At 38.8% G+C, this 13,380-nt stretch overlaps 1 protein-coding gene across 1 annotated transcript in view; it reads right to left on the reverse strand.

The window, feature by feature from the left end:
* The window catches only part of LOC107655670 (fibroblast growth factor receptor 2-like), a 60,286-nt gene extending 48,310 nt beyond the window's left edge, over positions 1–11,976 (reverse strand). Inside the window, exons 1-2 of the mRNA XM_016443239.1 lie at positions 11,427–11,976; positions 8,105–8,364 (exon numbers count right to left, since the gene is read on the reverse strand). Of these exons, the coding sequence (XP_016298725.1) occupies positions 8,105–8,288 (184 nt within the window). The 5' untranslated portion in view covers positions 8,289–8,364; positions 11,427–11,976. The remainder of the gene's footprint in view (positions 1–8,104; positions 8,365–11,426) is intronic.
* Between the last annotated feature and the right edge of the window lie 1,404 nt (positions 11,977–13,380).

Raw genomic sequence — 13,380 nt, forward strand, 5'->3', positions numbered from 1 at the left:
ATATATATATATAAAATTATTTTAAACATATTCAAACATATAATTAATTTTTTTAGATATTTATTTAATTCTTTTTTAATTAAATTTGCATTTGTTCGGTAAATTCTAAACCCATATTAGCTGACCACTAGTTATGTGAAGCAATATGTGATATGTTCATTTAAGCAAAACATACCAACTATATCCATTTCAATTCACCTGAGACTGCATTGAGAGCAAAGCCGAGATGAACAGAAATCAAACGCCCCAATCAGGTCAGAATGAGAAGTAAAGAGCGAGGAAGTTATTCTATCCATTTAATTCACGTAATCTTATGGGTAGAATGATAAACGACGACGAACACTGCACTGCATAGTAACCCCACCGGTGCCTTGATGCTGATACACAATGACTCAAATGAGATCGAAACTGCCTTCAAAACAAAGCCATCAACACTTGCTAATACAGATGGTAACTGTACAATCTGTATGATACAGTTTGAGCAACACCAGCACAGATATTAGATTTCTGGGCAATTAACATAGCTGTATGATTAAACCCAGACCACAGAAATTCAGAACAAACCACAAACACATTCAGTGAAAACCTGGACAAATTGCTCAATAATTTGGCCAGTACACCATGATCCACTTCTGTGACAATAGTGAATGCAAATGCATGAAGTTTAAGGACCACTAATAAACTTCTGACACTGTAGAAGATCCCATGATTCTACAGTGCAAACAACAACCTACTGCATACTAAGTAAACAAACAGCTTACTAAGCATTCAAAAAGACAAACTTTGAAAGCGAGAGGTATGGAAAAACATGGTCAGACTTGTCAGAAATAATCATCGGCACAGAGACACTCCCAACCTTTCTCGTAGTAACACACCTATCTTTCTGCACATTCGTGTCTTATTGTGAATGTGTATGGCAGATTGAACTACACACCACAGGAAGGGAAAGTCATATGATTTGCGTTCAGTCCTCAAGGGGTTTGGAGTGTGCTTGAAGGTCTAAACTCTCTCCCCAGGCACGTTGCCCTACACACGTTTAGTTCCCGTATTGTTCCTTTTTTCGCTACTCCGGAAACAATTACCTTTTCCTTTATGTCTTTCGCGACGGTGCGGCCTTAGAACGCACTCTGCCGTTGATTGATGTGACCGGTATTCATTGCCTTGCTCTTCCGGAGGCCTCTGTTTGTCCAACTGTTATTTAACTGTAATTGGTTGTGTATTTCCCTCTATTGTACGATTAAAGACGAACTGAAAAAAAGAAAAAAGAAACGAGGCCTGCACCCACTCAAGTCCTGTTAGAAAGCCAACACATGTGGATCAGTTTTTTTTACATACACACTTAGGAAACTCTATAGCATGACCAGTGGACAATTGAGTCTCACTAAACTTTTAGTATATAAATTGCGAACAGATAAAATGCTAAGGGGAGTTGAAGTAAGCAGTGCAAAAGATTAAGCTGTGCATGCTGAAAGCGGAAAGAGCCATGCAGAAAAAAAAGACACAGAAGAGCTCTCCAACTAAATATTCCAAATTATTATGGTTTATACATGTACGCATTTGGAAGACAGAGTAACTTCTAGAGCATTCAAGCTCATTTTAGTTTTACTTTTCATTTTATTTGAAATGTTAGCTTTAAATAATTTTTTTAATTAGTACAAGACTTAAAATTGGATGTTGCTACCGTCATGTTTTACCAGTAGTGCTACGAAGAAAAGACAAACCAGACAGTTTCAATCAGTTTTAGTTGATCAAATTACTTTGTCAACATTTAAAAACAGCTTCATTATCCAAAGGTTAAGAAAGTTTTTCTCGCAGCACCACAATAAATTTTGTCCGTTTTGGCAGAGAGGAACTTTAAACATTTGACATGCTTTCATTCTCTTTATTCTTCAGGTCCACTACATCTGTTCTTTACCTTCAACACCACCTCCTGCTCCTCTGATTTGATCTATGACCTTTCACCTCTCACCCTGCCAACCGGCCCCCTGCCGTCCACAAGACACCGACCCTCCACAAATCCACAACCTGTTGACATCCTGCAAATTCCAGATTTTTCTGCTTGGGAAAGGCCAGAGCTAGGGTTGGACCGATAGACGACAGACATCACGATGTTGAGCCGGCATCATGATTTATTGTTTTATTGTGCAAAAACGCCAAACATATTATAGGCTAGATGTTTTACACAAACTAAAAACAGCAACAAAATTCAAAATTATTTAAATTCAATTAGATTAAATAGGCTAGAACATGTGGGTCAGATCGTGGGTGTTGGATAATAAATATATTACAATAAAATTAAAATAAAAGATTTTAATCCTCTGACATCCACTCCGCATCCCTTGGGCCCGGCTATACTTCACTTTCCGCATTCTGACGGTGTGCGCACATGTCCGCAGACACTTCTGATGATGAAAATCTAGACATCATCCGAGGCCAATTTGGTAGACATCGCCCAACCCTAGTCAGAGCAACATCCTACTCTGCCACTGTGCCACAATAAACATCTTTTCCTCATGTGCTTAAACTGGAATAATATGTGAAACACATGCAGGGAAAAAAACCCTCAAACTCCATTTCTGGAGGTGTGACTCTATCTGTTCTCCAGTGTTTTGATGGGAAGGCTATTGGAAAAGAACGCTGTGAGTGGCGGTTATTATCACACGTCCCGTCAGGAATGACGGATACGGACTGTCTCGCACTTCCCATCCGCTCCACCAAGTGTCATTTGCGCCTCAGCTAGAACAGATAATTAGGCTCTCGACCAAACTGTGACAGGATCCAATCTGTCCAATTCTCCCACTATCATCCTTCTGTCTCGGTCTGCTTGGCGACATGGAATCAAGACCATTGTGCGCTTCACTGAGTGCTCGGGGTCAATCGGATGAGATGTGTCTGAGACGAGACCATGATGAAATGCCTCTCTGATAGCAGACATACAGTGGGTACGGAAAGTATTCAGACCCCCTTAAATTTTTCACTCTTTGTTATATTGCAGCCATTTGTGGCTGCAATATAACAAAGAGTGAAAAATTGAAGGGGGTCTGAATACTTTCCGTACCCACTGTATACACCCTATTTCCACTTTTCCAGGATTTTCCAACCAGGGAGTTGCAAACCCCCAAGTCTTCATAAAGGTACTAGTATATTTGTTGATGCCAAATGTAGTTTAATAAAATTATAATTATTCAATTAAACTAAAGCATTAAATAATCTAATTTTTAAAAAAAACATTAATTTTTTTTTTTTTGCATTTTCCCAAGAACAGTTTTTGTCCTTTTTTGCACACGTCATAGTTGGTGCCAAATGTCATTTAATAAAAATTCTTACAATCAAATAAAAAAAATCAAAAATCAAATCTATTTCCATTCATCTTATGGCCAAAATGATTCATTTACAATCACACAAAGTATTTCAATTTAAAAATATATATATTTTTGCAAATTCCTAAAACAGTTTGCCCATGCAAAAGTCGTTGACGCCAAATATCATTTAATGAAAATGTAAAACATTCCTTAAAATCACACAAAGTACAAATTTGACAAAAAAAACTATATCCTAAACTTTATTTTAAGATGTCCTTGTTGCACATGTTACATGTACTTACTATTATAATAACAATTAATTATGCATAATTACATGCAAGTACCCCTAAGCCAAACCCTAATCCTAACCCTAACCATATAGTAAGTGCATGTAGTTAATTAATATTACTCAGTACTTAAATGTATAATTACACTGCAACAAGGACACCTTAAAATGAAGTGTAACCCAGAACATTTTTTGCCCATGCAAAAGTTGTTACATGATATTCGGGTGAATTGCTATTCGGTTGCAAAAGTGTTTTAGGTGGCTGCTATAGTGTTGCTAAGTGGGTGCGTCCTGCCCAGATTCACCTTGAAATCTCGATGACATTCTGGACCCTAGATATTCCTCAGGTCCTCCTTACAAGTATAATTGCAAAACGTATTAGCACACCTGTCCTTAAAAAGCACACAACTCATCTCTATAGGACTCTATAGGTGTGGGACGAGTCACACTCTAAAGTTTAGTAGTTAGGGTTAGGGGTCTGTTTAAACAGTAGTAGTGATGTTTACCTTAGCAAACACTGATAATTATTAGATCGCAGGGCTTTAGCAGACAACCCAGCCACCCCACACAAGTAAACACTACGCAAGCTGGCAATCACCCTGTTCTCCTTTCACGTTCCCCTCCTTCCGTATTTTCTCACCCTTCCCATTTTCTACTCATTTTCAGTTAAATCCCAACACTCTTCCGTAGCCGCTCCTTTTCTTTCCTAATCACAATCGCCTTTCAAATTGTAATTTCTGCAAGCTTTATTGTCATGACAATGGCATGCCAAGCCAAAAGCACAGGCCTCTCAGGGGCGCCCACAACAACACAAGCATCCGTGCAAATCTCATTGGCCAACTTTCCCTCCAAAACCTCTGGAGTCACATATAAACACTGGAATTTGGTGGTGGGTTTGAGCAAACCGCTAACTTTAAAATTTAACGTGTGACCTGATCTGTACCGTTTGTGCTACAGGCATGAATTATGCATCAAATCATGCGGCTTCTTGAGGAGAGTTGTGCTAGTTGGTTTCTAAGGGATTTAATTAATAAAATGGGCATAAAAAAGAAAACAAAAAAACTTCTTTATGTCTTGGGCCAGTAAGCAACCACCTAGCAAGCACCTGATATAGGCCTACTCAGGAAACCACCTACCAATGTGCTAACAACCACACAAATCACTTTAGCAACCACACAGTGATTGCTGAAATAGGGGGGAAAATGTAGTGAAAAAAACAATAAATTAATAAATAAAATAATAATAAAACAAAATATATTTTTTATATACTTTTTATATATTTTACATATAAAAAGAAAGAAAATGAATTTCTTTCAAACCCCTTTGTGTTACCTAATATAAAGCACATACAGCACACATGTATTAACAAAAAACACTGCAAAGGTTGACAGCAGCCAATTGCCACATATAAAAATTCTGGGGCAAAAAAACAGTTTAGTTTGTTTAGTGGGAGAATGAGGCTTTATTCACCCGAGAAAACATAATAAACAAAGGGTGTGAGCTGACACTTTTATTACAGGGACTTACTATCATGATTTAGGACTCTTGGTATAAACAGAGAATTATTGGCCCAGGAAACCCCCTACTGTATGCAGGTGGTCAATTTAAGTCACGCTTATCGAGATGCTGAGCATCTCTCACACTTCTGGTGTTACTGGTTCGTGTATTGTCACTGTTGTGAACAGGAACGTCTGGGTTGCAAGAAGAAAACCCTCGGGCTAAAAAGGCAGAGAGAATGGAATTGGGGACAATTCCAATTTCAGAAAAAAGACTGATGGCAGGAAAGTCAGCGAGGGATTCGCTTGGATCTCCAGCCAATGTTTTAAACATCATCAAAGCTCCGTTTGACTGTGTCTAATTCTGTCCAAACCAACAGGGCACACACGCACACTAAAACCCCAGCAGAACCACTCCAATGACAATAAATAAATCACACAATCCAAATAACAATGATCCGAACCAACCTTGTGCGATTCCACATTTTCCACCACTGGGTCAGCCTGGCCATACCTCTGGTTCCAACCACAAACCTTATGGGGCGGCAGGGAATGAGAGAATAAAGGGCGAAGATCTTCAACTCTATTGTGCGCTAAGCCCTGTCAGATTACATTTGATCCAAGTTTGCTTTCCCACACTTTCACAATGTGTTCTTTTCCAACCTCTGAGAAGATTTCGACTTCTCTCCCAGCCTTTATCACGTCTCAAGAGAAGCGACGCCCGTTCCAAATAAAACTCTTTTTAGGTTAGCAACGTTGCTGATTCAGGAAGATAATGGAATATTTCATATAATCAACTCTCCCTTAACAGAAAAACCAGCTCATGTGAAACTCTGTAAGAATTCTAAACTGATATGCTATCTTAAACAATGACCCCTCCCAGAAACACAAGCGAGTCCTTGGTGGGCTTTGCATGCATCAGGTGGGGGCTGTTGAAGTTTCCCTCCAGGGGTGGGCGTTTAATGGCAGGCTTTTTTTTGTTGTTGTTGAATTGATACATATACTGTTCTTTGGTACAAAAAGTAAACATGTTTAGCACAACCATTTGAGCACAACTACTTGAGTTGCGTCTGTACCACAAGAAACTGGTGTGGTTAGCGCTCTCCACATTTCACCAAAACCTCCCAGCCTTTCCGCATCACATGACACCACTTCAGCCACTTAATCCTCCGTCGCATGACCTCCCGTAATCTTCCATCATATGATAGGAGAGAAAAGTGCAAATCATCTTACAAAGTTCCACAACATAGACCACTTAGCATTAGAAGATGAAAAGTTACGCATCTGACTTTGGAAAAAAGATAACCGGTAGAACAATGCAATGCGATATTGCGCAATAGAACGTCTTTTGTACTTGCGACGTTAAGCGAGGCTTTACTCTTAAAGAAACAGTTCATCCAAAAAAGCAGAATCTTTCATTTACTCACCCTTGTGTCACTCTAAACAAGTGTGGAAAGAAGAAATTTCCAAGCTGCTATATCCCATAGAAGAATAAAAGGAGTTTCAAGGATAAAAAGCAACATAAAAGTAGTCCATACAAGTCTACTCCAATTTTCAGTGAATAACAACTTAAATTTGATCGTTTCTCGCACAAATCTAAAAAGACTAAAAAGTTGAACATTTTGGTGCTTTTTTGTCCTTTTTGGTTGAAAAAAATGTCCCCAAAGCCGTTGATCACAATATGCTTCCATTTTATTGAAAAGAGCAGAAATCCTTCAAAATGTCTTACTTCGTAAAAAGGGAAGTCATGCAGGTTTGGAACAATATGAGGGTGAGTTAATAATGACAGAATCTTATTTTTGGGTGAACTTTCCCTTTAACCCTGCTATGGACCTCTTTTTTTAACCCTGAGGTCAAAGGGCATCTGGGCAGTGTTGGTTGGGGGGGTTGGGTGGCTACTTCCAGTGATTGTGTTTGACAACCCTTTAATTAATATAGTAATTAAAGCCAGAAGAACAAAAGCAGACTTATCAAACGCAACAGTTCTCATTACCTGCTACCCCAAACGAAACAGAAAAATCACGTCAATAATCTCAACTACTAATGGTAGAATGTGGCAAAACTGGGCCAAGATACGCCACTGGGAATTTACCACTTCAGAAAGTGCCAAAGAACCAAATAAAATGAGAGTTAGGAATGAAAACGATGACAAACCACATCCCGTTAAAAGGAAGTCAGGAAACCTCCAAAAAGAGCGGAGAATCTCGTTTCATTTTAGTTCAAATCTGAAAGCATATAAGGTTTATTTTCTTCCCAAACAAACTAATACGGGTTGGTTTGCATCTGCATGCCAAACTAGCAGGTATGTGTGTGGTCCTCAACTCTGAACAACATTAAACTCAGACAGATGGAGAGAGAGAAAATATGGAGGGAGAAAGGAAAAGAGACGTTATGAGTGGAACCACAAAAATCCTGAAAGCGACTATTTTGAAACGAGCTGTTGTGAGTATAGCATACGAAAAATAATTCCATACATTATAAAACCTCAGGGTTCACAGTTCAAAGACGCCAGATATATGCTTAAACCACTTTCTCCACATAATTATCAGCATTTCAAAGGCGTGCTCCATGCAAAAGAAGCACTTCCTAGGGTTTGCATACAGCTACTCATAAAACCTCCAAACCACACATCATTGCAAACCAGGACCTCCTCAGAACTTTCCTGGCTGTCTTGAAGGGCTGAACACAACCGTTTAAGAAAAGTTAAATCCCATAAATCTGCACTAACTAATGGTGTATGAAGCCATGAGGAATCCTACCTATACCACGAGAAATTCCGTGCGGCAATGTTTTGTTTCACCCAAATTCCTTATTTTCCCAAGACTTCCTCCAATAAAAACAAAATATTTTCACACATAGGTGCAGCTGCGTAGGAGAAGAAGGTTGTTTTTATAGCGATTAAGCAGTAAATAAGCATCTGTTTTCTTGTCATCACTGAAGTATCGAGAATTCCTAACAAGATCCTGCTGTAAAGACTGGGAATGTTTCTTGAATGATATTCCATTGCTCTTATTCCTTACCTTCACGTTCACTTTTAGTCTCCACCTTTTCAGCAATCTTTGGCGATGGCCTTGCCACGGACGCCGTTGCCAGGGTCAAAAGCAGGAGCGCACCCAGAAGCCACCCTCGGGTGGACATCCCGTCAGCAGCAGGCGTGTCTCCCCATCCCCCCCTCCTCGGCCTCCCCCTGGACACGGATCCCATCTGAGGAGCTCCACCCAACCATGAACTGCAGGCTGTACGGTCGGACACTCACTGGAATTCCCACTGATCACCTGGGCTGAGGAGGGCAGCAGACAGGACAGAGACGGGGACAGGTGATCACCAAAAATCAAAAACAACAGGAGAAACAATTAGAAAAATGTCCTTCAAGGTGCCATACACAATCCACAATAAAACACTCCAGATAACACTCCATAGCTTGGGCCCTACATATCTAGTGTGAATATTTCAAATCAGTTGATTCTGAAGCACAGCTATATCTTGCAGAGTGCGTAGGCCTAGTTATAAAAGAGACCGATAGAAACTAAAGGCCCACGTGTCAAAATGCTGTTAAACGAGCCTTGCCACAGACATACCAAAGCTCTGATGCTTTAGACCTACCTACAGTCTGACACCTACACACTACCCGACAAAACACCTCCATCAGCCACTGCCTCAAGAGCTACCTGCAACTTTGGCTCACTTTCTAAAGAACTGACAGACTAATGTAGGAGACAATTTTCCAACATCACTATTAAACAGTGATTTATTTTATCAGGACTGCAAACCATCTAGCTAAACAAACTATGGATATATTTCTGTGCATTTGTTTATATACATTTATGCATTTGGTAGACACTTTTATCCCAAGCACATACATTGATCGATCTATCTATCTATCTATCACAAGACTTGCATTTCATTCCTATGCTAACAGAAACAACTTTATTGGCAGTTTAGAACTCATTTGCACAAACAAAAATATGATTTCAAGCATTCAAAACAAGACAACGGAAAATGAATTGAAAACGCGGGAATCAGTAAATCAGTCAGTCAGTGAACACTGACAGCGTTCAATACTTGAGAGATGAGTGACAGCTGGTGGGGTTCCTCTGCAGATTTTTTTTTTTTTTTTTACCGTGAGCAATGCAGGATTTTAATGCTGTAACACGAGTTCGGACACGAGCACTAGTTTTTTTTAATTTCGCTACCTGCAACTTTGGCTCACTTTCTAAAGAACTGACAGACTAATGTAGGAGACAATTTTCCAACATCACTATTAAACAGTGATTTATTTTATCAGGACTGCAAACCATCTAGCTAAACAAACTATGGATATATTTCTGTGCATTTGTTTATATACATTTATGCATTTGGTAGACACTTTTATCCCAAGCACATACATTGATCGATCTATCTATCTATCTATCACAAGACTTGCATTTCATTCCTATGCTAACAGAAACAACTTTATTGGCAGTTTAGAACTCATTTGCACAAACAAAAATATGATTTCAAGCATTCAAAACAAGACAACGGAAAATGAATTGAAAACGCGGGAATCAGTAAATCAGTCAGTCAGTGAACACTGACAGCGTTCAATACTTGAGAGATGAGTGACAGCTGGTGGGGTTCCTCTGAGATTTTTTTTTTTTTTTTTTACCGTGAGAAATGCAGGATTTTAATGCTGTAACACGAGTTCGGACACGAGCACTAGTTTATTCTCATATCTAATCATGCGCCATTCAATTAAATTTAATAGGTTTGATAACTAGTGAACATAGAGTTCGCAAGACGCATTTCTGCTAATGCTGGATAGAAACAGAGAGCAAACCACCGTCAGTGCTTACCAGGTTTGCTGCATGAGCATGATTTTGAAAAAGATTTCCCAATGCAATACATGATGTCACCTTTAGAGAACTTTTCTCACCAAAGCATTGATTTAGAACATTTTCTGCGGATTATAACGCGTGCACACTCAATCTGAAGGCGTTGCTCAGCATCCTATTCACATTCAAATCAGAATACACAGAAAGGATTTAATGCCAATGCAAAGAAAAACACTGGTGTTCCTCTGGAATCAGCTGTTCTGTGTTCTTTGATTGCATTTGAATTGTTACTTGAACCTAATGTTCGTTCTTAATCGAAGACCATTAGAAAACACAAATCTAATGAGTTTATCATGATTTTCTTACTGGAAACTAATTTGATCACTTCGTGAATGGTCAGATTTTATCATTAGATCAACTCTAATTAGTATCTAAATTATGATTACAGTTAATTATTGACTGATTTTTGCAAATAACATTCTAGTTTATTAGACATTCAGAGCTTTGCTCTGTGAATTTATCACTAATAGGCTATTGACTAAGGAAATACAAAACCCACTTATTTATCATGGCAAAGTAAACTTTCTAAAGCAAACTCATAAGTGTGTTTCAGTGATGTTATTGTATCCACAGATTTCAGGGCAGGAAGCCTGGGGATACTTTAATTGCAACTATACGATGATTAAAAGACACTTTAAAAAAAGAAAGAAAAGATAGAAAGAAAGAAAACAACAGGTAGGCCAGACTGTTCCTGAAAAACACAAAAATTGGTTGCATTTTGAATTCGAATCTAAATTTGAATTTGAATTGATTGAAGTGTTCAAAAAATGTGCACGTTTTGATTGCAGTATATTATGAATGCATTAAAATCATACTTTTGGAAATCCTGACGCTTGAGAACGAGCTATCTGAGCTAATCTAAGTGGTGATTTTGAGTGGATTTAACCATTTTGACTTATATTTGACTTTATGGAGTATTTAACAGTTAATATAACAGGTGTTTATGATTTTATATCACGCATTACATTAGCGTTGGCTTGCAGCTTTCATTTAAGACGACATTTTTAAATGACATGTTTCTCATACAGTGAAAGTAGTAGGCTATCTGCTGTTTCATAATGGCACTCATAATTTTACCTTTTGCAAGCTGTCTTTATTTTAAAAAATAAAAAGCGAGCAAGAAAAAATGCACACACACTAAGTGTGCATACATTTAAACTAAGTGAAAATATTTTGCTAAATAACCTTGATAAAAGAGTCTGACAAGGCCATCGCTGATCATAAAAGAGAAGTTATGACATTTTCAGTGAACTCCACGTAACTTCAGATATAGCCTAGAATATCCAAATTTGTGCGCATTTAATATAATATATAATCGTATGCAGTAGTTAAGATACATTTGCGTATTTTAAAAGTTGCAGCCACGACAATTAAACATGCGTAAAGCCGCAATAAATGACAAAAAGTTGCATTTCCATAAAAGACAAGTAAACCTCCGCTTAAAATATCAACAGAAACACAAATATCTTACAGAGAAGGAGCTGATAATGAAGTTCAGAATCCGCATATAAACAGAGAGCTCATGGGCCGAATCCAGTCAGGAATGTGACCAAAACTATTCCCTATTCCCAAATCCAACGGGGCACCAACGACAGGATCGCATGCCAATAGCGACCCACCGATAGTATCCGTGCGTGTTTGTGTAAATCCTTCTACAAGAGGAAAAAAACTACGCGTCCCAAAAATTTCGTTTTTTCGTCCGTAAACCAAGTTGTTGTTGCTTCACCAAACGGCTCGTGCAAACGCGCATCAGCCTTCAGCTACACGAGATGCGACAGTGCAACAAACACCGAATAAAACATCCATCCCAAAATACACATCCAGTGACATGAGCGCAGTCTCTGAGGATACTGGCTGTTCTCAGATGCTTTGTCAGGTTTACACAGATTTTTTTCTCTCTCCTTCCAACCCCCTGAAGAAATGTCACTCCCCCCTGAAACCCGAGACGTTTCCTGGCTGATAGTTTTTTGGACTCGGTCTTTCTCCTCCAATCACAGACCTCAGAGCTCGAGCTCCCTCCGAGCGACTCAACCAGTTCTGCGCAATCCTGTAAAGTTTGTCCGGAGCTGGGGGGTCTCCCTCCTCCCCTGCACGAGCTCCAGTGCTGCAGAATGCCATTCATTCTCTGCAACTGCGCCACCTAGTGGCAGATCTGTTGGATCATTAACCCTTTGGGGGTCCCAGAGACCCGAGAAGGGTGTTCCTGCACAACCGGAGGCTGCAGTTTCAGGACCGCAGTTCTAAGACCGCAGTTCTGAATTCTGGCCTCATCAGTCCAGAAGGCAAACCGCTGACCATGCCTTTCAAACATCAACAAGATTAATCTAAAGTACTGCCAAAAGGACAGGCTAATAACACATATTGTGGTGCAACCAAGCAATGAGCCCAGTTTAATTATGAAAGATGATTTATACTTAACTAATATGCTAAAACAATGAGTATCAAACAAGTTTTCACACTAATGCAGTAAGCTACAGGTAAATCTGACACATCTCACATCAACAGGCGTTTATCATCTTTTTAAGTTTAATTAATGTGCTGGCTAGATTTACTTATTGTAGTCATTATGTCAACAAGGTTTAGCTTAATTAAATCATGGCCACGAATTAAGAACATCGTAATAATCAATAAAACTAGCAATCGGGAATTCATTATTATTTCTTAGCAGTTCTCGCGTTGGCTACGTAAACTTTGCATCGTTTTAAGGTTATAAAATAAAATTTAATTGAAAATCGGTAAAGTTACTCACTCTGATTACTGTCCATGTCGTCCATCTTTAGTGATCCAATTCGGCAGGTGGCGCTGTTACAAAAGAATAGGGTCCTAGAACTGCGGTCCTGAAACTGCAGCCTCCGGTTGTGCAGGAACATACTATTGGGGGGGAGACCCCAGGGCCTTTTAAAATGCATACATTCTTGACACTTTCCAATTTCATGGATTTGACATTTTAAAACATTCTGTTGTGTCTGTAAATCAGTGGCGTGCACAGGGGTCCGGGGGGCTCGAGCCCCTGCCCCTCCGGAGGTCTGTGGCACGCCACTGCTGTAAATGTTAACAAATTGCATTGTGACATCTTAAAGATTCGTTCAACCTTATATGTTAAGATATGCTTTTTTATATATAAAATTATTTAATGCTGATATTTTCACTTTTCGATAACCAGTTTTTACTGTATAAAATCAGCACAAGTAAGCTGGCAGTTGAAGATCATTCACTGCTGGCAAATCTAACAAAACAGAGATTAAAAACATAGTCAAAAATTGTTTGAAATAATTAAGATTTTTTTTTTTATGTTTTTGAAAGAATTCTTACCGAGACTGCATTTACTTGATCAAAAACTTAGATAAATATTATTTGAAATATATTATAATCAGGATATTATGATTTCTGAAGGATCATGTGACACTGAAGACTGGAGTAATGAT

The sequence above is a fragment of the Sinocyclocheilus anshuiensis genome, unplaced genomic scaffold (genome assembly GCF_001515605.1).
Source record: "Sinocyclocheilus anshuiensis isolate Anshui unplaced genomic scaffold, SAMN03320099.WGS_v1.1 scaffold1463, whole genome shotgun sequence".
Classification (NCBI taxonomy): domain Eukaryota; kingdom Metazoa; phylum Chordata; class Actinopteri; order Cypriniformes; family Cyprinidae; genus Sinocyclocheilus; species Sinocyclocheilus anshuiensis.